General features: G+C 40.4%; 1 protein-coding gene and 1 long non-coding RNA gene across 2 annotated transcripts in view; one reads left to right on the top strand and one right to left on the bottom strand.

Annotated features, from left to right (window-relative positions):
• LOC116154815 (uncharacterized) overlaps positions 1-16,678 on the bottom strand; it is a 584,547-nt gene extending 567,869 nt beyond the window's left edge. The window contains exons 1-2 of the long non-coding RNA XR_010382264.1: positions 16,558-16,678; positions 7,945-8,110 (exon numbers count right to left, since the gene is read on the bottom strand). This is a non-coding gene — a long non-coding RNA (uncharacterized LOC116154815). The remainder of the gene's footprint in view (positions 1-7,944; positions 8,111-16,557) is intronic.
• A 95-nt stretch (positions 16,679-16,773) lies between these two features.
• On the top strand, positions 16,774-25,864 carry DYNLRB2 (dynein light chain roadblock-type 2). The gene is made up of 4 exons (XM_010980476.3): positions 16,774-16,882; positions 19,100-19,175; positions 24,595-24,762; positions 25,613-25,864. Exons 1-4 carry the CDS (start codon positions 16,880-16,882, stop codon positions 25,654-25,656), a joined length of 291 nt encoding a protein of 96 aa, XP_010978778.3. The 5' UTR covers positions 16,774-16,879; the 3' UTR covers positions 25,657-25,864.
• The last annotated feature ends 1,367 nt before the right edge of the window (positions 25,865-27,231 follow it).

Genomic DNA, 27,231 nt, shown 5'->3' with positions numbered 1-27,231 from the left:
CATCAGCACGATTCAGTTGAAGATTGTCTTACTTCTGTTCGATCCACATGAATTCATGATACCAGAGGCAAGTATCTGAGTACAGTCAGTTCTGACACAACACAATATATGCCACCTCACCACACAAAATCGCATGATAAAAATCACAGGGCCTACAGGCCAAGTGGAAGGAAGCCCACAGCACTCAAAAACTTCAACGGTGACACATCAGGAAAAAAACCTAATAAAAATGGCAGCGCAGTTTTACACCTGCTAAATGATAAAGGGAAATGTTAGCCCTATGATAAAAGTGGCCTGCCACCTTGAAAAAGACCTGAGGTTTGCTTGCACAGGTCTGGGTAATGGAAGGGCTGCAGCTTGTGCTTCTGTGATGTGGAGGAAGCGGTGTGGACTGGATGGGAAGGCAAGTCGGAACCCCAGATCCAGGTAAACTGAGGGGGCTGGTTGATGTTTGAGTCATGTGCATACTTTGTTACGTTTGTTGCGTGTTCTACAGGCTGAATTCACTCACTTGGGTGTGATTCTCCGTGTTCCCCTGGTGTTTCCTGTGGATGAGATCACGCATAAGCTAACAGAAATGCTCAAATCGCTCCCCAGTAGAGCAGTCACGTTGGAACAAATTCACGTTTTTAAAACCAGTATGACAGCAGAGCTGGCTGTACTACAGTATGTCTCCTGGTGTCATCTTAGTCTAAAATCACTCTCCTTTTATTTCTCTGTTACATTCATGGCATTACACTGATGTTTGGGGATTACATACACGGGTAGCTTATATTGTCTATGACACTCATTTCACAATAATGGAAGTGGCATTACAAAACATTTTCTATAAAGAGGGCATTGGGTCTGGGAGGACTGAGAGACTTGGTTCCAACCTACTGGGTGGTTGTTAAAGAACTGCTGTTCTATGCATTTGTTCTTTCTTCCTCTTTAGTGAGTGTCATCCACAGATTTGACAAGTGTGTCTCCCATCGTGCCATTCAAATTACTGAAGCATTTTTTTTTCCAGGATAGGACTAAGAAAGAGTTCAGGACATGCCACTAAAAATCAGCCACACTTCCATCAACCAGCACCCAAGACATTCATTCAGTCCCAAAACCACCGAACTTTTCATATCTGCCCATCTTGCTCAGGGGCTAGCAGAAGAAATCCTGCCCAGGGCCCTTCTGGTGTTTAGTCAGCCCACCCTGCCTGCCACACTCACAGAATCCTGCAGTCTAAACTCCTCACCAGTGAGAGAAACACACATCACTGAACTTTTCTGGAAATGCTGGTGCCTGCCGACGTTCCTCTTAGAAAACGGTACCCTGAAGGGAAACCAGTGCTTTGGGGTCTGATCAGCATACCAAATGTCACCAGATGATCATAACATCTACTTTGTTTTTTGCTTTTATAAATGGAGACTTTTCAAAAGGAAAGGAAAGTGATTCTTGAGCTGGCGCAACAGTTTGCAAATCCAATCACCCGAGTATCATTTTAAAATACATATTCCCAGGTTCTACTCCAGATCCACCAGGTCCTACTCCAGATCTGGAGGTGGGTCCTGGAAGCCGGTACTAAGAATGGTTTTTATAGGAGTTTCGGGTGTGGAGCAGTCACGCTTAGAAGTAAGCATCTCAATCACCATCTACCCCTTTGAGTAAATAAATCTCAAACGCCAATACGTGCAAGCACCACGCTAGAGGCTGGGTTTCAGAGCCGTAGTTTTCAAACTTGTAAGAGAGACATGAAATAATACAAAGTAATGACTGTCACAGAAGGAGCAAGTGTTATGGTAAAGCAGTTTCTCAACCTTTTTCCATTCTCATCACCCTAAAATCAAGCCTTTTTAGATATCTTTTTCCCAATCTCCCTCCACCATGAAATTTTATATACTGTATATCTGTTTATGTATTGTATATAGATCTGTGTTTTATATGTAGAAAGAATAATATTTTGTTCCCCCCAAAAAGTGAATTTTGCCCCCCTGGGGACAACATTGACCCCACTGAGACTGCATGTGATCAGGGTTTATAAAAAGGATGGTGGGAGTGCAGAGAAGAGGGTGACTCACTGCCTGGGACAGTCACGGAGGGCAGAGGAGGAAGTGACATTTGAACCACGTTTTGTAGGATGAGTAAGATTTGCCGTCTGGGAAGAGGGAGAGAGGTGGTCCTAGAAAGGACAGATTCTGGGCATGTCTGCCAAATGTTTGCACAGCACTGCGTGCTCTGAGATCTACACGTCCACAGAAAGACTGGGGAATTTTAAAACACAAATTTCAGTCCAATTTTAGATACAAACTGACTCTTATGAAGCATCAAATCCTGGAACCCTTTTGGGGGTGAGGGGCACATCGGGAGCAGCAACTGGGAAGATGTCAAGTTATTAAAGGTAGGTATTGGGTTCCTTTAATTTCAGCCTATGTCTCAGATGGAAAGACTCCTGAGTAATAAATAATAGAGCACACTTTGGGCACATTTCATCCACCACACTCCCAGACACATTTCGAATACCATTCAAAGCGAGTCGTGAAAGCTCTGATTAATATACAACACAGAGCTCTCTCTACACACTCTCAAGGGTAAAAATACTGCTGAAAAGCCAGTTCTTTTAAAAGCTGAGCATCTAACACCACCTTGTGAATGATAATAAATGGCAGACTAAGCCAGAAGGTAGACTGGCCTCTGCCTGGGTCTGCAAGTTCAGATACACAGAAAGATACACCAGTCATTTGGTCAAGATGACAGGCTTGTCTTCCGGTGAGACGAGATTTCCTAGGAGACTGCTGGTATTTCCCGATTCCGGCCTGGTCAGCAATAGCCACCCCAACTTTCTCGGATTGCTTTCCCTTTCTTTTTTCCATAATATTTCCTATTCAAGCTGCACTAGGAATGTGTATCGATTTGCTATTAAAATAACGTGGCTGTTATTTTCCCTAAGGTCAGAGACGTTGAGGATTTTTCAGTTTCCTCAAGTCCCTCCTGGGCTTCATGGAGCTTGCCAGCCACTAAGAAAGAAGGGCTAGCACCGAACTGCAGGACTAAGTTCAAATGTGGACACAGCAAGGAAGAATTAAACAGCACTAGACAAAGGCAGGAAACGCAGCTTAGAACCCACAAGCGCACGTGCACAGCAGGACGCTTCGCGCTGTGCGGAACGCCACGGCAAACACAGACTGACAGTAAGGGTCAGGAAAGAGGGGAGAAGGCCAGCCCTCCTGAAAGAAACATGACAACACTTGTCTTCTTTCACTATTACAATTAGAACTCCACCCCTCTGAATGAGTACTGTCCAGCATTAGAGGAATTTCTTAACAGTCTTCATGGGTCCCAAAGAGAATTATGCAAGGATATTACAATATCGTCTGCAGAAGAAAAAGTAATGATCCAAGGGCCCATTGCAAGGGGATTAGTATACTGTACAGCACAGGGAACTATATACAATATCTTGTAACTTACAGCGAAAAAAATATGAAAACGAACATATGCATGTTCATGTATGACTGAAGCATTGTTCTGTACCCCAGAAATTGACACAATATTGTAAACTGACTATCCTTCAATAAAAATATATATATTAAGAAAGGGGACTAGTTACACGCATAGAGTCCTTCTATGCAGTCTTCAAAAGACTAGGCTAAGGCTGTAGGTACTAATACAAAAGTACATCCAAAACATATTGGTGGGTTCAAAAAGTGACATGGAGTGTTCTACCTTCATGTGTAGAGTGTGTGCTTCCATTTGTGTGGCATTTACGGAGAGGAATACAGGTTCAAGGAAGCTCGCACATAACACAGACCCCCTCTGGAAGAACACGCAAAACGTGACGGCAGCAGTGGCCTCTAGAGCTGGGAACTGGGTGCGTGAAGTCAGGGGTGGTAAAGAGACGTGGGTCATTACACCTCCATTACTATCGTTGGAAACTCGTCGCATCTGGTGAGGGAAAAAATATCTCCATCATCTATGGGGAAAAGCAGTGTTAACCAATGATAGAAACCACTCATGTCATGTGCCCTCCACCCCAAGTGTGTCTGCATAAGCCAATTCTCTACATGCTTAGAAGCAAGGTAAGTGGAATGAGATGGGTGGAGAGCAAGGTCCAAATACCACTGGGACGAAGTAAGGAAGTAAAGACGGGGCAAAGGCTCATGTGAGCAGCAGACAAAGTGCTGATCACAAAGGCCAGAGGATGCACTTCCGGTGGGAAGAGAGAGGTTAGGGGGTATGTAGACATTCTGTTGGATAAAACTGATTCACCTAATGAAAAAATGGCTCCCTTTTCACGTCTCTTTTTGTTCCTCAGATATAATAAAAGAGGAAGTCTCAGCTGGGTACAAGTATGTCTTTCTGAACTCTGGACACTCTCCTGGAGTTTAAATTTGATAACAATGTTTTGACTTAGTTATATTTCTTTTCCCTCATATCCTTCTTAGAGCAAGGAACTCAGGCTTCACCATTCACAGTCGTGAAACAAAGCTTTCTTCTACAATAAATGTCTTTAACTTTAGTCTTTAAAAATGAACCATTTTCTGTGAAAATATATTAAGTAACACAAGAGGTACAAGGGAGATGTCAAAAACTGTGCATGTGATACACAAACGACTGTAGTTTAGGAAGCAGCGACTTGAAAGAAAAATTACCCTCAGCCTAGACCAGAGAAGCCACACGGTTGTGTGGTTGTGATTATTGTTGATTTTTTTATTTTCATCCCACTGAACGAGCACTGGATAAAAATGAGGGAGTTTTTTTCAGGAAGCAGCAGTTTCATTCTCACTGCTGACGGTATTTTACGAGAATATCATTAGTTTGCTCGAGCCGATTCTTTGGATGACTAAGAATACTTAGCACCGAAGGTGCAGGCGCCAACTCCGAAGGCCTAATTAAAAGGACCGTTCTTGCCCCAGTGCGTAACACTAGCCCTTTTGTTAGCATCCCGTGAGAAGAAACACCTCAACTGAAATCACATTTTCCTACTTTCTCCCTCTCCGGTTCCCACCACTTTTTCATTAGCTAATCCCAATTAGAACACTTTTTTTTTAATAAAGCCATAAATCTCTGCCACTCTCAATAAGCATAAATCATATAGTAAATAACCGTATTCTGTGTCTGTCCAGGAAAATCAAAACCTTCTTTTTTTGATTTCCAGCTCATGGGACTCAGAGCTGCTAAGTCAACACTCAGGCCTTTTGATTTGGGTTTTTCCTCCTCTCCCATCTTTCATTCATCTTAAAAGCAACGCTTCTTTTAGGAAGAAAATTACCACCAGTGAATGACCTTCTCTAAATTTAGCCACTGTCAAGTCATGCTTTTTCTTCCTATTTGTGAGCAATTTAAGAGAGTGGGGAAAGCCTAATCATTGTGTTAAAATCTACCCCTGCCATTTCCTGGCTGAATGACCTGGGACACTCATGCTGGCTCAAACCTGGGTTTGTAGCATCAACTGAGGACACAGAACTCACAGGATTTGTTTCAAAATAAATGAAGAAAGTTCATAGACAAGGCTTAGCACAGGGCCTGGCACAGAGTACGTGCTCATTAATATTAGCTGTCCATACTGAATAAATAAAGGTGGTAGGTTTTTTGTTCCTTTCGTGGTCAGCAACTGCTTAACCCAACATTTCATATGTTAAACTAATTAAAAGAAACATACCTTATCCTGTGATTGATTTTCAAGCTCATTTATTACTCATTTCTCTATGGTTTAATCTAATTAAATTGAGCAGCATATCAAATATTGATTTTAATAAAATCTCGATTAAGATTTGAGCAATTATCAAACACAATTTTTCATACCACTCCTGCATTTCAATGGAACCAACCTGGAAACTAATTTGCTTCTAAAATAAAGAAGTGATTTTTACACATATATATACCTCAGGCCATTTTCAGAAAAGAAGAAAAAAGGGCCTCTCTGTCTTTTTATTAGCAAAGAGATAAGCAGCAATGTCTGACTAGGGTTTTAAAAAGCTTAATCCAGTTAGTCACCTCATTTCCAATCAGTAGTGAAAGGGTGAAAACAAAACAGAATCAAGTCCTTTGATAAACGTTAATTTAGCATCTGCTATGTACAAAGCACTGTCCAACACAAGCAGAGGTGAGGAAGAGCTAATCCTGTAGCCTGTTTTAACATGTATGGAAGAATTCCACACACACGAAAGTCTATAGTTTCATTAAGTAATAACCAGAGAAGTACATGTATTCCAATTCTTGAAATTACTCTGTTGTGGAATTTATGTGTATAGGCTCATTCTTAGGAGAATATGATGTGAATGGGTTGGTATAAATGATCAATAGTATCATATTAGCAATTAACCATGAGTACAGGACATTTAAGAAGTTAAGTTTTAGTTTGATGGTTTAGTGCTTAAAAACATCTCCAGCCAATCGCTATTGCAGCAGCACCACCTAGAGGATTCTGAGAGGTATCACAGGCCATTTCCCCCCTACTCAGCTCTTCTTCCTATTTAGGCAGAAAGAAAAGGAGCTGCTGCTTTCCAGCTCTTGGGTCACGTAAAGCAATTGAATCCACACCATTTGGCACCTTCTTAAATCTTGAAATTTCCATGGAATATCTACATAAAATTGAATATCCTCAGAATCACAACACCTTTGGGCAGAGGGCCCCAATTTTCTTTCTGGAGGGGGAGGCAGAATTGTGTGTGTCCTGGGACATTATGACATGAGCCGCAGCTGTCCCTTCCCCAGACACACACCCCCTCCTTATTCTGTCTTGATCCCAGACAGGTAAGCGCCGAAGCCGACTGGATATTTGGTAACATGTCAAAGTCTTCTTCTAGTGTTTATTTAGAGGAGTTGAGAAGAAATTAACTTTCTATTGTTAAAATTGTTTACACCAGCAGATCCACTTACTCATTCCCTTCCACTGGCCAAAGCTAAATCATTGTTCTGGGAGTGGGGTTGGAAGGGAAATGACAAAACACTTCCCATTTTTTATAGTCCTCATTCTCTCTTTCATTATTTTTTGTAATTTTTCTCCACCAGGAAATGGCTTTGGAGACATATTAAAAGGATTAAAATTTAGATAAGTCAGCTCTTCTAAGAACCAGCACTCTCCTCGTGTTATTTGGTTCAGAATTTCAGCATACTTTTCCGACTCTCAGCTGACTGCAACCTCAAAGGGGAAGGGCAAAAAAGGCACATTAATTTTGGCTAGGGCCAGTGAGGCGCCAATGGAGCCTTCGTCTTTGTTGCCACTGGAGGGCGCTGTCTGCCTCAGTGAGGGGACAGATTCACAACTTGCCGGGCAAGGCATCAAAAGTAGAAATCTGAGTTAATCGGCACCTTCCCAACTGCATATGTTAAGTCAGGGTTCGTACCTAAACCCACTAATAAAAGGTGGGGGGGCCAGTGGCTCATTCATCATGATTCTCTTAATTTCAGGTCATTACTTCAACCCAGTTTTCAAAAGAGAACTCTTTTCCCCATTCTCTACGCTAAAGCCATAGCTAGGCTTTAGGTCATACCAAACTGCAATAATCTTAGTTCTCTGAAACATCTTCATTTTCTCACACATACTTTTCCCTCTATCTTGCCTATTCACCAAACGAGCGTCTGAATCTCCTCTGACTCAGCTTAGATATCCCTAATTCCAGGAGCCCTTCCAGGACCCCTCAACTCCAGGTCAAGATGACCTCTTATATGCAACTTGTGCTTCTCCCATGGAGAGACTTGATGTACAGTTTTGTAATTACTTGTTTATCAAGCACATCCCCGCTGGGCTATAGGTGCTATGACAGCAGGGGATCCTTCTACCTTATTCACAGGCGTATTCCCTGCATGCCCAGGGTTCTGGCTCAACCACTCCATCAGTATTTTTGAAGGAAGGATTGCCCGGTGGAACATGATTTATTTTGGGAAGGACTCCGAGGTTCCATACACTGTCTCCATCTGTTTGCCTTCCAAACACCTGCCTCAGTCCCCACCACTTCACTTCCCTCTTACCTTGTCCTCTTAATCCCTACAGTGGTCAGAAGAAAGGCCCGAGATTCCACAAGGTAAGCTGTTTCTTGCTAATCGAGGCTTAAGTGCAGTTCCGCTTGGCAATCTCTTCACCATCTCCAGACTCATTCTAGGATCCACAGACTACCCATCTCAATCCCCGAGTCAGCTGCAAGAGAAGTGGTCAACCAAAATATTTACAGGAGGGCTCCTTCTGGGATGTCTGGTGTACTAGGTTGAAGCAGCAGTCGAATGGGAGGAAGATGAGACCCTCCCCTTCTCTTTCCAAGCAGATTAACAAAGTCTTCTTGTTTGTATGCAGTTAACATAACAGCACAAAAGGGAGACAAGGCAGATGACTTTGTTTCTGGCTGGACTGCTGACTGCGTCCCTGGAAGGACTACAGTATTTTGGAACCAGGTGACTTGAAGAGTAAAAAACAAGCACTCAAATACAGAGTCAGAGCCATCCTGGGAAGTTCCAGACTGGTATGAAATAAGATTTACCACTCTGGGTTCTTATTCTGTTAACTGGCTTCTTTGTCCTAGAGACTATACCTGCAAGCCTGCCAAACTCAAGGGGTCATTGCAAGGACACATCAAAGTGCTTGGAAAACTATGACCAGCTAACAAAAAATAAGAGATGAGAGATTATTAAGTGTTAATAAAAGGGCCACAGACTTATGATTCACCCAATAGCCATTATCCTTAGTTTTTAAAGGTCTGGAGAGAATACTTCACGGCTTACATCCTCACATAGGTTTAATTAGGAAATAAAACTTAGAGCAAAATTAGCCTAACATACACTAAATGATAATCAGTATATCCTGAGAGTAAGAACCCGGCAGAGACCATTTAGGGTGCAATAAAGGAGAAACAGCATATACATAGCTGTGCTGTTTTGTATTCATATTTATAATCCTGTGGATGGAAATACACATGCAGAGTATGATGAGTAAACATTTTTCAGCCAATTACCTTAGATAAAGCTCACAGTCTTTTTATTCACTCGTAAAAAAAATGTTTTTTTTTAATTACTGGAAACTAGAAAAACATAGGATGAGAATTTCCCAGAACAGACAAAAGATATCAAGCCAGTTTCCAGGCACAATGAATGCTTAGCAGGGTAAACACAAGGAAAAACACACAAAATCAAACTGCAACAGACGAGTGATCTAGTGCCTCCACATCTTTGCTGGCATTTGGTGTTGTCATTATTTTTTATCTTGGTCTTTCCAACGGTAATAGTAATAGTGTAATGCTATCTCGCTGTGGCTTTAATTTGCACTTCCCTAATGGCTAGTGATGTTGAAGATCTTTTTATGTGCTTAGCTGCTATCTATGTATCTTTTTTAGTGGAATGTCTTTTGCCCACTTTCTAACTGGGTCTCTTGGTTTTTTACTGTTGAGTTTTGCGAGTTCTTTAATTATTTTAGATACTAGTCCTTCAGCAGACATATGATGTGCAAATATTTGCTCCTAGCCCATAGCCTGTTTTCATTTTCTCTTAACAGTGTCTTCATAGAGCAAAGTTTTCAACTTTGATGAAGTCTAATTTGTCAATTTCTCCTTTTAGGGACTGTGTTCTTGGTGCTAAGTCTAAGAATTCTGTGCATTTCTCAAGGATATAAAGATTTTCTCCTATTTTTTTTCTTAAAGTTTGATAGTTTTACATTAAAGTTTGTGATCCACTATGAGTTAATCTGTGTAAGGTGTGAGCCTTAAGTCAGAGATTTTGTTTGTTTGTTTTAGTTGGTTTGGCTTGGTTGGTTGTTGGCTTAGTTGTTTTGTTTATATATGTTCAATTTCTCCAGCACCACTTACTGAAAAAACTGTCCTCCCATTGAATCCTCTTACACCTTGGCCAAAAATCAGTTGGGTGTATTTCCATGAGATTATTTCAAGTTTCTCTATTCTGTTACTTTGATCTGCGTGTTGATCACTCCATCAGTACCACAGTCTTGATCACTGTAGTTACATAGTGGATCTTGAAATTGGGATAGTGATTCCTCGAACTTTATCCTTTTTTCAAAATTGGTAGAGCTATTATACTTTATTTGCTGGGATTTGGCAGGAATTGTGTTAACATTGTACATCAATTTGGAGAGAACTGACATTCCCCCCATTTGTGGAATGGGTATTGAATTCTGTCAGATTCTTTTTTGCATCAACTGATTAATCAATCGTGATTTTTTTTCTTCTTTAACTTGTTAACATAATGGATTACACTGATTTTTGAATGGTGAACCAACCTTGCATCCCTAGGACAAACTCCACTTGGTAATGATATATAACTCTTTTTAGTTGCTAATTCTATTGCTAATATTTTTGTTAAGGGTTCTGCACACTCATTCATGAAAGAAATGGGTCCATAGTTTCCTTTTCTTCCTTTTTTCTGTAATGTCTCTGTTTGGTTTTGCTATCAGGGTAATGCTAACTTCATAAAATGAATCAGGAAGTTCCCCCACTTCTATTTTCTGAAAGAGATTGTATATAAATCATGTTAACTAATCTTCAAACATTTTATAAAATTCTCTAGTGAATCTCCATTTCTTTGGGGGAATTTTCAAAGTATAAATTCAATGTCTTGAAAAGGTACGGGGCTATTCAAATTATCTATTTCATACTGGATGAGTTTTTATGGTGGGTGATTTAAAGAATTGGTCCATTTCATCCAAGTTGTAACTGTATATATGCAGAACTGTTCATAGTGTGCCCTTTTTTATCTCTGCAAAGTATGTAGTGGCATTCCATGTTTCAGTCCTGATACTGCTAATATGTGTTTTCTCCCATTTTTGTTTTTGTCCATCTTGCTTCAAGTCTGCCAATTTTATTAATCTTTTCAAAGAACCAATTCTGTTTGATTTTTCTCTATTGTTTTCCTATTTTAAATTTTATTGATTTCTGCTATTATGTTTATGATTTACACTCTTCTGCTTATTTTTGGAATTATGTTCCTCTTTTTCTAGGTTCTTGGTGTGAGAGCTCATGTTATTAATTTAAGATGTTTTGTATTTTGTAATGTAAGAATTTAGCACTATAAACTCCCCTCTTGTCACTGCTTTAGTTGTGTCCCACAATTTCGATATATTGTATTTTCATTTTCATTCAGTTCTGTGTATTTTTTTTTATTTCCCTTGAGATCTCCTCTGTGACTTGTGCATTATTTAGATATGTATTGTTTATTTTCCAAGTGTTTGGAGATTTTCCTATTATCTGTCTGTTACCGACTTCTCACCTGACTCCACTGCAGTTTGAGAGCATACTGTTTGATTTCAATTCTTTTAAATTTGTTGAGGTTTGGCCCAGGATGTGGTCTGTCTTTGTACATGCACTGTGGGCACTTGAAAAGAGTATGTATTCTGCTGCCATTGGTTGAAGTGCTCTATAAATGTCAACTGGATCCTATTGGTTGATGATGTCAAGTTCTTTATCCCTAGTGATTTTTCTGTGATTCTCCTATCAGTTGTTGAGAAAGAGGTGCTGAAGTCTTCAACTATCATTGCAGATATGCCTGTTAATCCTGTCATTTTTTGCTTTTCATAGTTCACAATTCTGTTGTTTGGTGATTACCTTTTTAGATTTGATATGTCTTCTTCATGGATTGACCATTTTATCATTATATAATGTTGCTTTCTAGATCTGTAATTTTCTTCACCCTGAAGTCTACTTATCTGATATTAATATAACTACTTGCTTTCTTTGATGTTTTCATGATATAGCTTTTTCCATCCTTTTATTTTCTACATGCCTATATTATATTTGAAGTCAATTACATATAGACAGCATATAGTTAGGTCATATTTTTTAATCCACCCTGAATCTCTGCCTTTTATTGGTTTATTTTGACTGTTTATATATAATGGAATTATTCATATGCTAGCATGGGCAGTCCAGGGTCTCCATGTGGACTTCACTGAAACTGCTGGGGGCAACTAGTTAAGGTCCAGCGGGATGAAAAGTACCAACTGCCTACACAGCTTTCTCTGACAATACCCTAGTGGTGACTGGGCAGATTAGCGCAAGGTGGGAGAGAAAGTCTATACTCTCCACTTGGCCTTTGCTAGTGTTTAGCTGGAGTAGAGTGGATATTTTCTAAGAGTTTCTATCGTGTTGGCTGGCCCTTTGCTGGTCCTTTGGCTGGAGAGCAGGCATTTGTTGGGTTTTTTTAAATTTCTGTGCCTGTCGGCATTTCTGGATCACCAGCTTCCTCAGTTCCTGGTCTAGAATATATGAGGCGAAAAGAAAACCCAGGTAACTTACAATCGCATCATTCCTTGAGTCCCAAGGTCCCTGGGCAATCTGCCTGATTTACTCTGTCAAAGTCTTCTTGTGTTTATATATAATTTCCAAGGGTTTTAGTTATATTCAGTGGGACAAACAGGGAAAAGTACATCTAATCCATCTTTCCAAAAGCAGAAATCACTGGTCACATTTTAAAAGAATTCTAACGATCTCTCTTTTCATCAGTATGCTCAGACTATATCCGCTTAATGTAATCGTTGATGTGTTAGAATTTAATTCTATAGTTATGCCATTTGTTACCTGATTGTTCCATTTGTTTTCCTTCCAACCGTTTGCCCCTTTTCTCTTTTAGATTATTTGAACAATTTTTAGTATTCCACTTTATCTATTGTACTGCTGCACTGTATCTGTTTGTGTACTTTTTCATTGACTGCTCCAGGGATTACATACCTTACTTTTCACAGTCTACCCATAATCAGTACTTGAACACTTCAAGCAGAATGTAAGATCCTTACCCTCAGGTAGGTCCCTTCAGGCTCCCCACTTTATGCTACGGTTGTTTTACATATTACATTTACATACTTTGAACAACGTTTTGTTTTCAACTATCAAACGTATTTTGAAGACTCAAGAGAGGAGGAAGTCTATTACAGAGTTCAGCACGTTTTTTCAGTAGAGTAAGTACTTTAGGCTTTTCAGGCTATACAGTGTGGGAGCAGTGACTGGGAATGGCCACGTGGAAGCTTCTGGAAAGTGCAGTGTTCTGTTTCTTGGCCTGGTTGGCGGGGGAGGTCACACAGGAGTTTACTTTGTGGTAACTCATTGATTGTACGTTTTGTTTTGTGCATCTGACCTTTGTTAATAACTCAACCTAACTTTTTTGTGTGTGCATGTAACTTTATTGTGTGTTATACCTATCAATGAAAGTAATTTTGAAACTAAATAGATGAGAGAGCTTGAAAAAATATATATATTAGAGACCTTGGGACTGGATAATCAGAAAAAAATGAGGGGTACATAAAGTGTATGGGATTTATTGCTCCCTTCGGCCCTTTCTTTTTTACCAAAATTAACAAGCCAGGAAATATTCAGTTTTTCCTCAGCCCTGAGATACTGAGACCATCTACTAAGTGCAGTGCACAGAGATGGGAAATGCTTGCTGGAGCTAGAAGTTTAAAAATGGGATTTGTGAAAAAAAATGAGATTAGAGGTAAATGAGTTACATCACATGAACATTCTAAGAGAATAAATGGAGAAAAGAAATAAGAGAAGAAAGGGAAAGATGTTCTTTAGTGAGAAAGTCAGTAATACGAATTCTGGATTTTTTTTGTAGGGAGGGCATGAAGGAAAAGGAGGTTGAAGAGAAGGTAGTCAAGAAGGGAGAGAGGAGAGAAATGAGAAGGAAGTTGGGAGGAAAAGGTTACAGAAAGAGAAAGGTAAGAAGGAAGGAGAGAAAGAAGAAGAATGGATGGAATAAGGAAGGATTTACTAAAGAAAGGAAATGACGCAAGAAAGAAATGTGAAATGATCCATAATGGGCACCTGATACAAGCCAAACATTTTGCCCACATAATAGCATTTGCACCTCACATCAATTCTGTTAGGTATTATCTTTCCTACTTTATAAATGGGGAAACAGAAGCTCTGAGAATTCATTTTCTCGTGGAAACACACCTGGAAACATCAACCCCAGCTGTATGTAACTCCAAATTCTGTGCTCTAGGAAACCATTTAACTCCAACAGAGGATTCTTTTATGGGAAGTAAATGCTTATGCTACACTTGAGTCCTGGGAAGAAGTACCATAGAGGCTGTCTTTGCCTAATAAGAAGCATAAAATGGTTGATCTTCTGAAACCCTGAATCTGTAATCCTGTAATTCTATGGTATTGGGTTAGTTTGTTAATACTTACTGATATCAGTGACATTTCTAATTCTGCCTCAGTATTAAGGGACGTTTTCGAAGAATCTAGTGTACACTTCTTTGAGCAAAACCAGGAGGGTACTAGAAGTTCTGTTCAAGTTGACAAATACTGCCTTATCTTATGAGAAAATGGGCACAAAAATACATTCCATGGCTCAGTTTTCACTATCCACCAACAAGCAGGAAAGCCAAACTTAGATCTGTGTGGTACAGAAAATCCCAAGAGAAAACTCGAGCTCATGAAGTTACCTGATTTCTTCAGAGCAGAGAGCAGTAACAAATTACCAAGGAGACAGACCCCAGGAGGAAGTCATCTCACTCTGACACAATTACACGTGAAGAACAGTAGACTTTGTCTTCGTATCTACCACAACTTTGAGAGTCGCTTCAGAGTACTTACAAAAAGTGTTATTCATTCATTCTTTTGCTTTAGTTCAGTTATTTAGCATTTACTGTGGGTCAGAAGAAGGGGTGAGGGGATGAATGGGAGAAGGAGGCAAAGCAGGGTCCCCATGTCCTGAGGATGGGGCAGGAAGCATGACAGACACTGCCAAGACACTTCATACAGCACAGCTTTGGATATGCATTCTAGCCCCCAAAAGGCATAAAAATTAAACCAAGGTACCTCCACGTAATAATTAGAAGTGAAAATCGATAAGGAGAAAATGGCTCATATTCTCCTCATTGATTTCCTGTGTACACTGAGTCAGACTTGACTGTTGGTTGGAAGTCAGTCTGGCTACTTCTCATTACTTTTTCAGCAGTTGGGTACTCCTGTCAGTGCCTTTCATGCTGGAGTCTTGCTCTGCTCTAATCACAGCTGTCAGCTATTGAATGAGCTTGACACCCTGATTCCAGAAACCAGGAGATTCACACTCCATGCATATGCACTCACTATTCGATGCTGCGATAAGACTTCCTCCTTCATTAACACTGACTGACACCAGAGATAATACGGTGCACTGCCACTGATTTCTATGAGCAAAACAAATGGCTGCACCATCGAGTAGGACTCTCCTTGATCAGAAGCACCCAGAGAGCCCAAGAATCAGCGTTTGTACAATTCAGTGAGGATTGCTGTAAATGCCTATACTTGTATTACTGGAAAGCGATATAGGCAATGAGAGCAGAGCTAGATCTGCCCCCAACACACACCAGGCTCCTCCCCCACAATCCTGACTTCCCATTCCAAATCATCTTCCTTGGGACTTCCAAATGTGGAGCAACAAGAGACATAAGTTAGCTACTGTGACTTGGCTTTTTGAAAAGTATAAGTTTCTCGGAGAAAAAAACAAAATGACAGTGATCACCTCCCCCACAAAAAAAAATTTTTTTTGAAGCAGAACTAGAGTTCCTCAGAGTGCTTCTGTACATATTATCATAAAATGATAGAATCCAAGTTGAAATGGATCATCTAGTCCAAAACCATGAAGGTCAAAATTGTTGCAGAGCATCAGAGCACACTGACAAGGACCTACCCAGATTCTGGCTGACATTCCTGGCAATAAGCACGCTTTGTTTGGTGTGAGACTGCTTATTGGAAATAGACGCACACGCTGAATCAGTACTACAGGGAGTCATTATAGCAAGGTCCCTGTGGAGATGCATTCCCACTTGTATTTAGTGCATGAAGTTTAGTGATCAAAGCCCTCTGCAAACCTCAGGACTTCATTACCGCAGCCACAAAATTTTCCCTCTGTGCCTCACACATAGTCGGTCTCTTCCTCCCAGACAACAAAGATATATCAATGCTCTCCAAAAGATGAAGTGACCTCTGCCCATCCCTAACTGATCTTCAACTTCTGTTTTCCTCCATCATCAGTTCCTTAAGTACCCAGTGGACTCTTCTACCTCAACGTGAAGAACCTCCAGCACTACTACCTGCAATTTTTCAGCAATTCAGAAACGTGGGCAAATGATTTTCTAATAAATAAATAAAGATCCTAATGGATTAAACAAAACTGCTGCTAAGTAGCAACTCTCTGAGCGAAGAGCAGCTTGGAGGTGCTACAACTACAGAACACACCGTGGAAGACAGCGCTTAACATATTTGTGTGGAGGCGGTGTAAATCAATGAGTATATATATGACTGCACTCACTATTCGATGCTGCGATAGACTTCCTCCTTAATTAAAAAAAAAAAAAAAACTGTCCTTGGGGGTCGGGGGAACAACCCTGTCAGCGATGCATAAGGCAGCGCTTCAGGAAGTACGCCGAGTGTCACAAGGCATTGGAATCCACCACCAAGTATCACCCCCGAGTCACACGGACCCACCCCGGTTTCTTTGCTCCAGAGCACGTATCACACTTGGACAGTATTGCTTCGTTTGTCGCATTTCGTCTGTCTCCCCCGCTAGAATGTACCTCAGGCCCGGAGGAGAGCCCGGTATGTGGCAGGTGGTCAATAAATGGTTCTTAAACGAGGAAGTGACTGTTACACGAATGCGTACCTCAAGCAATGAATGAATGAAAGGACGAACGAATGACCCGGAGCCCGGCCTAAGCCCCTCTGCACTCCTCGGCCCCAGCGCCCCGCGGGCCGGGCGAGCCCCAGGTGGGCGCTCGGGGCCACGGGCCCCAGCCTCCGCCTACGGCGGCCGGGAGGCGTCAGGCCAGTTCGGGGCGGAAGAGCCTGCCGCGCGCACGCAGGCGCGGGCACCCACGCTTCCGGGAGGCCACTTCCTCCCCTGTCTCCTAGCAACGGCTGAAAGCGTTGTTGACATCCCGGGCAGCGGCAGCGCCGTCTGAGCCCAGAGTCTCGCCGCACGCGCGATGGTAAATCCTGGGTCTCCGTCCGCGACCCAATGGCGCCGATCTGCGGGGACCTTCGCTGACCGGCTCCCGGGGCCGACCGTGGCCCCGCCAGTCCCGGGGCCGCGGCGAAGGCAGGGGGCTCCAGAAACTTATTGGAGGGGCGACACAGAGACCTAGAGGGAACAGAGGGTGACCGTGGAGGGAGGGAAGAAGATGTCTAGGTCGGGGGAGCTATCCGGGGCATAGATATCTAGCGGGAGTAACTACCGGGGGTAGTACTTGGGGAGGGAGGATTTCGAGAAAAAGAAGGGATACCGAGGGGATGAAAGATCCTGAGGGGAATGAGATCTCCTCGACAACAAGGCAAGTTTGAGAAGGGGAGGGGCGGGAGGGAGAGGAGAAAAATCACCTTGAGAGGGAAGAGATGGTGGGACATTGAGCGCAAGGCAGTGGAGAGAGGAGAGGAGGAGAGACTGAGAGAGAAGAAAGGAAAATAAAGAGAAAGGAGGAAGAAGGAGGGGGCGGGGGGATAGGGGAAGGAGAAGAAAAGGAAAATGGAGACTGAGGGAAGTACGAAAAAGAACAAAGTGAAAGCCAAGAGTTGGGGGATTTTTTGTTTTGTTTTTTGGGTTTTTTGTTTGTTTTTAAGGAAGGGATTAAAAGAGGATTGGCGATGGGAATTATGAGACTGCATTAGGAGGGCTCAGAAATCAGGAAAGGAGAAAACTGGGGAGAGGGAAAAGTTGGGAAAAGCAGAGAGAAGCTGGGAGAAAAGTAAAACAGAAAAAGATAAAGGAGGACACTGGTTGTAAGGAGCTGTGGACGTTGTCTTATAGAGGCAAAACGTAGTTATTGATCCCCTGTACAGCTATTATGCATTAGAGCAGTGTTTCCCCTAATGAGATGCAAACCGTTGCTACTTAAGATGGCTCAGAAGTACCAAAAAAACACAGTAAATCACATCAGAGAAAATTAATTCTCTTTCATTTTTTTCAGCCTTTAGACTATACCAAGAGAAAATTTCTGGCATTAATACCACTATCATTTGGTAGTTTTGATTTTTCACCTTTCAGACCTCAGTCTCAGAGCTTCCACTGGGGTAGAACTTAGTAATATGCGCTCTATTTTGTTTTGTTTTTATGGTTATTTCTGCTTATGATAAATGATACCAGATTTGCATTTGTGGTAGTGATGTTATGTTTCCTTTTAAAATACATTTATTTAAGCTTTTAGCAGTGAGATAATTTGAAGAACTTGCTGGGTAAATAATATAAATAGTATTCATAATGGCAAAAATTGTAATTCTAGTACATGAATGCTTGAAATGTAGAAAACACCTGCCATAATGATGGAAAGAGGAAATAAGCACTCCCACTCACATTAGGGGCAAAAGAAATCTGTCTTTTGACTAAAATAACATAATGTTCACCTGTACAATGTTGGGAAGAAAAAATATATCTTAAACCCTCATCAAGAGACTGCAGAATACTATTTGAATTCCGAACATCCAGTGATCACTCAGTTAATGAAAAAATACACAGGCTGATAAAAAATTATTCTTGACTTTAACTTTTGTAGAAGGAAATAAACTGGTACAATATAGTCTATGCATAAGATTCAGAAAGCTGAGTTTAAAATCTGGTACTGGAATTCCAACATAATCAGTCATTCTTGGTTGAACGTTCAGCTTGCACTGAGACCCAGGCTGTAATTACCAAGAGACTCTGGAATCCTGGAATACATGGTTTTTACAGAATATCCTGAATTTAACCACCTGAACTCCCAATAAGGTAACATTTAGGACTGGGAATATGATTTCTCATTAAGTGATGCTTTTAGACAGAGGGTGGCAGTTATATAACTCTATAAATATTTTTTAAAATCTATAATGTAGAAAAGGAATTTTTCATGTGAATACAGAAAGCTCAAAGATCACCAGGAACAGATTTCTGTCCAACGTAGAGGATGCTTTTCCAGTAAACAGAGACAGATGAAAATGAAGTGAGCTCTTGTAAGGCAGTAAGCTTTCTGGTATTTGTCAAGGCTGGGTGTTGGGGGTCTTAATATAGGTTTGTACATGAGACTTAACAGTTTCAAAGCTCTCTTCCAAAAACCTGAGATTACAGCATCCAATACCTTAGTTTAAGGAGGTAGGGGAATAGGAATCTTTCTAAAACCACTCTCTTTAGAAGTTGGGTCACGACAAAGATGGTTAACTGCCTTTCTGATCTCTTCCAGGCAGAGGTGGAGGAAACCCTAAAGAGGATCCAGAGCCATAAAGGAGTTATAGGAACGATGGTTGTAAACGCAGAAGGTAAATACATCACAGGCTGCCTTCTTGACACACAGAAGCCAACCAAGAGCCTCTTTGTGGTGCCAAGCCTTGAGATAGACATTTTTAGCATTTTAAACCAAAAGTAGATGTATATTTTAGCTATGGTGTTTACTTACCAAACATTATCTATCGCATTCAAGCTGTCAGCTAAGAGGCAGGGAAATAAATATGAATAAGACATGTACAAAAATGTCTATACCTTCCTAAGAAATGCTACACATTGTCTAATTTTTAAAGCTTTGGTAACTCTAACATTTCAGGAGTAGCAATAAAACTACCTTGAAGATAGGAAGAATACCATTGTTGGCAGTTTGCTTTCAATTTAACATTATAAAGCATAGTTTCCATCTTCATTTTAAGTGAAATTGTTCCTTTCCCAGAGTTAATAAAATCTTTGAGAAGTAAATTTTAATGTAATTGATAGTGTAGTCTTTGTGGTTAGAGTTTAAGAAGGGCCAATACATTTCCACCTGTGAAATCCATAGACTGGTACCAGAAACTTGCTCTGGATCCACAAAATCTATGAACAGCCCACAGAGCTTTTGCTCTGGCACACTGCCCCATGTTCAGCTACGGTGGTAACCTCATAAAGGCTTCTGCTGGTTTCATTGCTAATTCAGGCATTTGGAAGGGCAAGAGTTGCCACAAATCCCAGAGCATTAGTAGAAATAAGAGTAGCTACTTCATATAATTCGTGGTACAACCATGGAATTGGCACATTGCCAACTCAGTGCTTGGCAACAGACTCTCACAGCTAATCAGGATTATGGAGCAAATCCATCAATAAATATTTATTGAGCAGCTACCAACTGAAAGTCTGTTTAAACTCTGAACTTCAATCCCTTATCATTAAAAATGGAAAATAACCTACTTTGCTTTGTGATAATTAAGTGAAGTAATAATTGTCAGGTGCCTGGTACAATACCCAACACTTAACTGTAATTAAATAGTTCTGAGAATGCAGGGATTTTTTATTTATACAGATAAAACATTTGATGTGTTTTGCAAAATGATAAAATGAAATTTAACATAACATCTACTGAGTATAATAAATTCACCCGGCTTGAGTGATCAGGAGGGAGAGGATTTAACATCAGCCTACAGGTTAAGTCAAGAGCCTAGTATGTGCCTAGTATTTCCAGGAAGCAGTCCAGCCCTAGTGCATGGTTCTGGTTGAACTGATTTTAGTTTCAGGCATTTGCATAAACTCTACTGCGCTCCCTGAGATGGGTTATTTGCATGACTTTATAGAGGTGCTGTATCAGTTTCCTTCAGCTGCCATAACGAAGCACCACACTCTTAGTGGCTTAAGAAGATTAGAAAGTTATACTCTTGGTTCTGGAAGACTTGAAGTTGAAATCAAGGTGTCTGCAGGTCCAGGCTCTCTTCGAAAGCTCTACAGGAGGACCCCTCCTTGCCTGTCTTCCAGCTTCTGGTGATTTCCAGCAGTCCTCAGCATGCACTGGCTCGTGGACACATCCATCTCTGCCCCCATCATCCTGTAGTGTTCTCTCTGTTTTCTCTTCTTATAAGGAAGGACCCCAATCATTGGATTAGGGCCCATACTGATCCACTGTGTCCTCATTTTAACTGATTACGTCTTCAGAGTCCCCATTTCCAAATATGGTCACCTTCTGAGGTTTAGGGTGTACTTGAATTTTGGAGGGAACACTATTCAACCCAGTACAGGTACATTCACCTGTGACACCCAGGACATCGTATCTAATACGTTACTTTGGAAGACTTAGTCTGAAGTACAGAATCTTGGCAATATGCGTCAAGTGTCTGAAAAATACCCATACCTTTTGATCTGTAATTTCATTCCTAGGAATTTAAGGATTGACTAAGAAAAGAGGTGCAAAGGGCATCATACGTAATAGCAACAAATAAATCTATTGCAAGAGTAGAGAAATTTTTAAATTAATTATGTAATATTTACTTGATAAACCATTACTCTGTTTAAAGTGTTGAAGAATATTTAGAGTCATGGGAAATACTCACAATATTAGATGGAAAAACAGCAGGAAACGAAACAGTAGCCAGCATTTTCTAATCCTAAGTAGAGCCAGGCACACACACACCCTGAAAATAAATATGGAAGGAAAGGCAGGGGTATGTTATGGTGATTAGCTCTGAGTGGTAGAATTAAAAATGACTTTTACTTTATTTTCCTGATGTTTCTGATTTAACACTTTTCTCATCCAAAGGCAACAAAATATTATGTTTAATACCCATTAACTTCTAATTAACCTCTACTAGGATGCGGTTGTGTTAGGATTCAGGTTACTTTTCTGAAAGCCAAATTAACCTTTTTCCCAAAAATATAAATGAGGGGCTTATTTTTATGGTCAGATTATTAACAACCAGAGTGTATGACCAGGATGTTTATTAACAGCATATGGTACAAGTTGTGTGACCAGAATGAAATGAAATACTCCATTTCAGCAGCCCACTCAGTTTGAGATGAAAGTGCCATTTATTACAGTGCAGCTTGGCAGCTCTCAGAAGTCCCGTGAAATTTAATACTGAAAACATATAACTGAGCTGATGTTTATGCGTTCTCGTTCTCTACTAGTGTTTTTAGTCTACTAATTCTAGGTGAAATATTTTAACAAATTTTTAGGTTTTATTTGTGGTTACCTAGGCCTTCTACCACATCTATACATTTAGATCTCATCCTGTGCCATGTTAGATAGAATCCTTTGGTTTCATGATTATTGAAACAGAGACTTCCTAATCATGACAATAACATGGACTTATCCGTTTAGCCCAATGCTGAGTGGTATAGGTTTTTGTTAGAGTAGATTCTTTGTTAACCCTGGTTTCCCATTTGTAAAACCATTCATTGTTTATAATATTGCAGCACTGATCACTGGATTCGATACTGTGACTGTGTATATTTATTTCCCAGACAGTCATATCTGTCATATATTCTTATGTATATAAGCCTGATTTCTGTAGGCTCTTCATTTTAAATATTCCTGATGTTTCTAACAATCCATCATTTGAATTTCATTAGATTTTATCAGCCATCCAGCCAATTCCTTTTATTTCTGAAATACAATCTATCGAGCAAAGTACAAATGTACAGTTGAAGAGTACTAACTTATTGGGATCTTAATAAAGAGTCCTATTTTAAAGTAGTGCCATAGATGCAGCGATATCAAATTCATACTCTTTGTTCTAGAAGTTACATTTTAGGAATGTATCCTACACATATATACAAATGTGAAATGGCACACACGCAGACGTATTCTGTAGCCTTGTTTACAAAAGTCTAAGATTGGGAACAGCCTAAATGCCTGTCGGGAAGATATATTAGTTACGTGTATTACAAAGCATCCATTCAACAGTCACATTATGCAGTCATTAACATGGATGACCTAGACTTATGTGTGCTGAATGGAACAACTTCCCAAGTGTATTAAATGAAAAGAATTAAGGTACAAAATAGAGAATGATACAGTTAAAGAATGCAAACACAAACATCTTTGAATAGACTTAAAATATCTCTGGAAAGATACCAAAGAAATTGGAAGCAATGGTTACCTCTCACCAAGGGGAAGTGGGAGAATTTTATACCACGCACTCAAATTACTTCCTAATAAGTTATTTTTTAATTACCTCACACGGTACCAAGCAAGAACTCAATAAATATTTGTTGATTGAATTTTTCAAGGGTCTCCAGTGGATATGAAAAACTCCAAGAGTTTCCACTGCATGCACTTATTATTCAGAAAGGCTAGCTCTTTTATTTATTGACTCCGATCACGAATAGACTAACTAAGTAGACCTGAGCATCTGATTCATAATCTTGTCGTCTACATTTTAAATAATTTATTCGGGCTGTATTTCTTTTTTGACACTGAGCAACGCAGACTTTGTAGGTCATCAGTTTTTAGGATGCAAAATCAAACTGTTTGGTCAAAACGCACTCTTAAAAGGTTGAGTGCTTGCTACACTTCAGTTTCCTGCTTGTGTGCAAGACACATGTCTTGTGATGGTTCAAGTGTGAGAGACAGAACTGACTTCTGGAGAAAATAACAACACAGAAATTAACACATTTTATATAAAACATTTATTGACCAGGTTTTCCTGTAAATATTGACCTGGTCTTGTTTAGCAAGACCTATTCTGGAGATAATGGTTTTCTTAAAAGAAAAGGAAATTTCGTGTGTTTCAAAGTCAGAGTGTGGGTTCTCAAAGAGTTTCATGAAAAATGGGTGAAATCTCAAGTCGCAAGTGTTCCTTTTGTTTACGATTTCTGGAGCTCATTCCCCGAGGGGAAAACCAAGTTAGACTTTTTTTATTGATTGGCCTGAATTCAGGTACCTGGGAACTTAACAGCGATCCCAAATTCACCTTCATATGTCCCCCTGAAGGCACATTTGCAAATCAAATCCCTGGAATTCCCAGGCTTACGTGGTAGTTCTCAAAACAATACGAGGGCCTGCTCTGATTAGATACAATATACGTAAAATGCCTAGTACAGCACCTGCTCCATGATGGGCGCCGAGTGACCTGAATTGAGCTGGATAGATTTGTACTGAATTGAATTATACTTGCATATTTGTCCAGCTAGATTTTCCCAGTTAATAGGTTCTGTTTTAAACTCATATAAGGAAACAACAGCACACAAGTAGCCAAAATTTAATCATGCTTAAACCAAAAACTAATGCAAACCAGGGAACGCCCTGCAAAACTGCAGAGTCTTTGTTGCTGTATTTTCTAACATAAAAATTAAGATTTGGAGAATACTGTGTGAGGAAGATCTGAAGAAACTTCGAGCACGCCTTCTGGTATACTCTCCAGCATGCGCAGCGATACCCCTTTCTATTTCTGACCTCAGGGAGAAGCCAGCACCATGTCCGAGACCAGGCATTTCACAGCAGACTCACCATAGACAGAATGCTTAGGGGAATCCGCTTCGTATAGTAATATGTTAGCTTAGTGCTGAAATAGTCAATTAACAACTTCCAAAAGATTTGTGCACAAAAATGTCCATCACACCATTAGCAACAAAAGCAAAAACACTCTCCCTAACAATCCGACAATAGGGGGTTGATTATATCCATAAAATAGTGCAGTCTACAACTATTATAAATAATGTTGTTGGCAGTGTCAACAACAAGGACAACTTGTATGCTGTCATTTAAATGAAGAAAACAGCCATAGTCAAATCTGTAATTATAGTTTGATCCAACTATATTTTAAAATCCATGTAGAGACAAAAAGATTGGAAGGAAATAAAATTGTTACCAGTGAGTAATCTGAGCCATCACTGTTTCTTCCTCTTCATAATCATCAGTATCTTCCAATATTTCTACAGTGTGCATGTAACTTTTACAATCAGGGAAAAAAAAAAAAAACCCTAACCCCACATTAAATCTCATCCCAGGCATTCCCATCCGAACCACCTTGGACAACTCGACGACCGTTCAATATGCAGGTCTTCTTCATCAGCTGACAATGAAAGCCAGGAGCACCGTCCGTGACATTGATCCTCAGAACGACCTCACTTTTCTTAGGATCCGGTCAAAGAAACATGAAATCATGGTAGCTCCAGGTAATCTGGCATTTCATTTCACATTTAAAGCATCTTTGTACTTTGCTGGATAAAAGCTTTGTCTCAAAGAACGAGGAGTGTAGATTTTAACATGCAATATGCCGCATAATGTTCTTCAACTACAAAATGAAGGAGTTTGAAAATTCCAACTGGAAAATTTTGTGAAGCCTTAGTGAAGAAGTTGAATTTTGCCCACTTGGATTTGTTATTTGTAATCAAAAAATTTAGGAGGTGTGGGTCTCATGTTATGTGAATTTAGCACACACATTCCTGAGAGTGGAAGAAATGTCTCCTGCCCAGGGGATAAATAGAGGGTGGATCAAAGGTCTGTAGAATCTTAAACTTCCTAGGGTAGAGCGCATTCAGCTGGTACTAAAAGTCCACAGCCACCGAAATACTTCTTTCCTTGAAAGAGGTACAGTCACAGTGTTAGCAGATGTCAGTGTGAAACAGGACTCATGTTCCTAAATCTAGTCTAGAACAAGATTCCCTATACTACATCTGTAAAATCAGAATTACCCACCAACTAAATAAAGCTTTTTCTACACCTGTGCTGTCACTCAGGCGGCACATCAGAATCACCTGTAGAACTCTACACACACACAAAAAAATTACTGATACCTGGGACTGCACCCCAGGCCCATGAAGACAGAATCTCTGGGCCTAGGCCCCAGGAAATGGTATTTTTTAAAACCTTGATGGGTGATTTTGGTGTGCAACCACAGTGGGAAATCACTGATCTACACAAGATCCAAGTGAGGTTTTGAAGAGAAAAGCAGGTCAGCTGAAGTATTCACTTATTACATTTAATTTTTTAGGGTGGATTAATTTTGTCCATATCTCTCCACAGATAAGGAGTATCTTCTGATTGTCATTCAGAATCCATGTGAATAGACCTACGTCAGCCAAGTCTGCCCTGTGATGCTAGGATGAAAACACTTTACTCCTTAGTGATTACTAAGATTATACCCCAACCTAAATGATCTTTTGGACATTCCTTTCTATTTTTACATTTAAACCATTCTACATGTCTCATTTAGTTCCTTTTGAATGTATTGTAAATTTGTGATTTAACTATATAATAAATAAATTCTGGTGTGTATGTCTCTCTTTTTTTTTTTATAATACACAAAACCAAAGGATTCTAGTGAGAAGATGGCCTTCCTTGCAACAGTTCTTTTAGTCTAGAAGTAACTGCCACCAAGAATCGGCACAGAAGTGTAATTTTGTCCATTTCGTTAACATGCCAAGGAGATTCAGTGGAGCCCTGTGGGAGCCCCAAGGGAAGTAGGAAAATCAAAGAATAAATGTAGCAGATTTCTAAGACCCATACAGAATAGATGTTCATATTTTGCCATATTTGCCTTATATCCTCTTTTTTTAATTAAACTTTTTATTTTGAGATAACTGAGGATCACATGAAATTGTAAGAAATAACATCAAGATCCTGTGTGCCCTCTGCCCAGTTTCCCCCAAGGCAGCATCTTCCCAAACTACAGCACAGTATCACAACCAGGAAAGGGACACTGATTCAATCCAGATACAGAGCATTTCCATCACCACCAGGGTTCCCCGTGGTGCCCTTTTGTAGCAAACTCCCCCAACTCTGGCACCCAATAGTCTGTCCTCCATTTCTATATTTCTGTCATGTCGAGAAGTTTGTGACATAAATGGAATCATACAATATGCAGCCTTTTGGGACTGTCTTTTTTCCCTCAGCATAATTTTGTTGAGATTCATCCAAAAAATAAGAAAACGTTACCGATACAGCTGCAGCCCCTCTCCTCCTTTGTGCCTCGGGCCTCTCCTTCCCAGAGGGTTCTTGTCAGGATGCACAGATCACCCTGTAATCGGGAAGAACAAATCTGACTTCATATGAGCTCTGTTCCTTTGGCTCTAACCCTGTGCCTTTTCCTGGGCTTAGTCATGCTGGCTCTGCACCTTTTGTAAAAGAATGTTGCCTACAGCCTGAAATATGCAGGAGAGCCCATTCTCAAGGCTCTGACCTTTAAGGGTATATAACACTTTACCAATCATACAGAGATTAAAAAAAAAAGTTGCAGAGCAGAGAATAACATTTGTGTTGTGGGAGGTTTACAGGAACATCATGACCTGACCTACGTGGACAGCTGCAAGAACAAAGAATTCCGACACCAAGAAGTTTGCAACAACCAAACACATCCCCTCCCCTTTTTAGTATAAAAGGAGCCTGAATTCTGACTTGGGGAAGCGTTCTCCAGGACTTTAGTCCCCCGTTTTCTCCGACTGCTGGCTTTCTGAATAACGTCGTTATCCTTGCTCCATCACCTGATTTCCCAATGTACTGACCTGTCGTGCAGCGAGCAGAACAAGTTTGGACTCAGTAACAACCCCACACGGAGGTCCACAGGCACTTCCACTTGAGTCCTCACAACTCCTCCACAAGCCAAGAGTGAGGAATGGTGCAGGACAGGTTTAATCCCACCACAC

This window comes from Camelus dromedarius, chromosome 9 (genome assembly GCF_036321535.1).
Source record: "Camelus dromedarius isolate mCamDro1 chromosome 9, mCamDro1.pat, whole genome shotgun sequence".
NCBI lineage: Eukaryota > Metazoa > Chordata > Mammalia > Artiodactyla > Camelidae > Camelus > Camelus dromedarius.
Note: the sequence above shows the minus strand (reverse complement) of the source record. Positions and strands in the feature narration are given on the sequence as shown.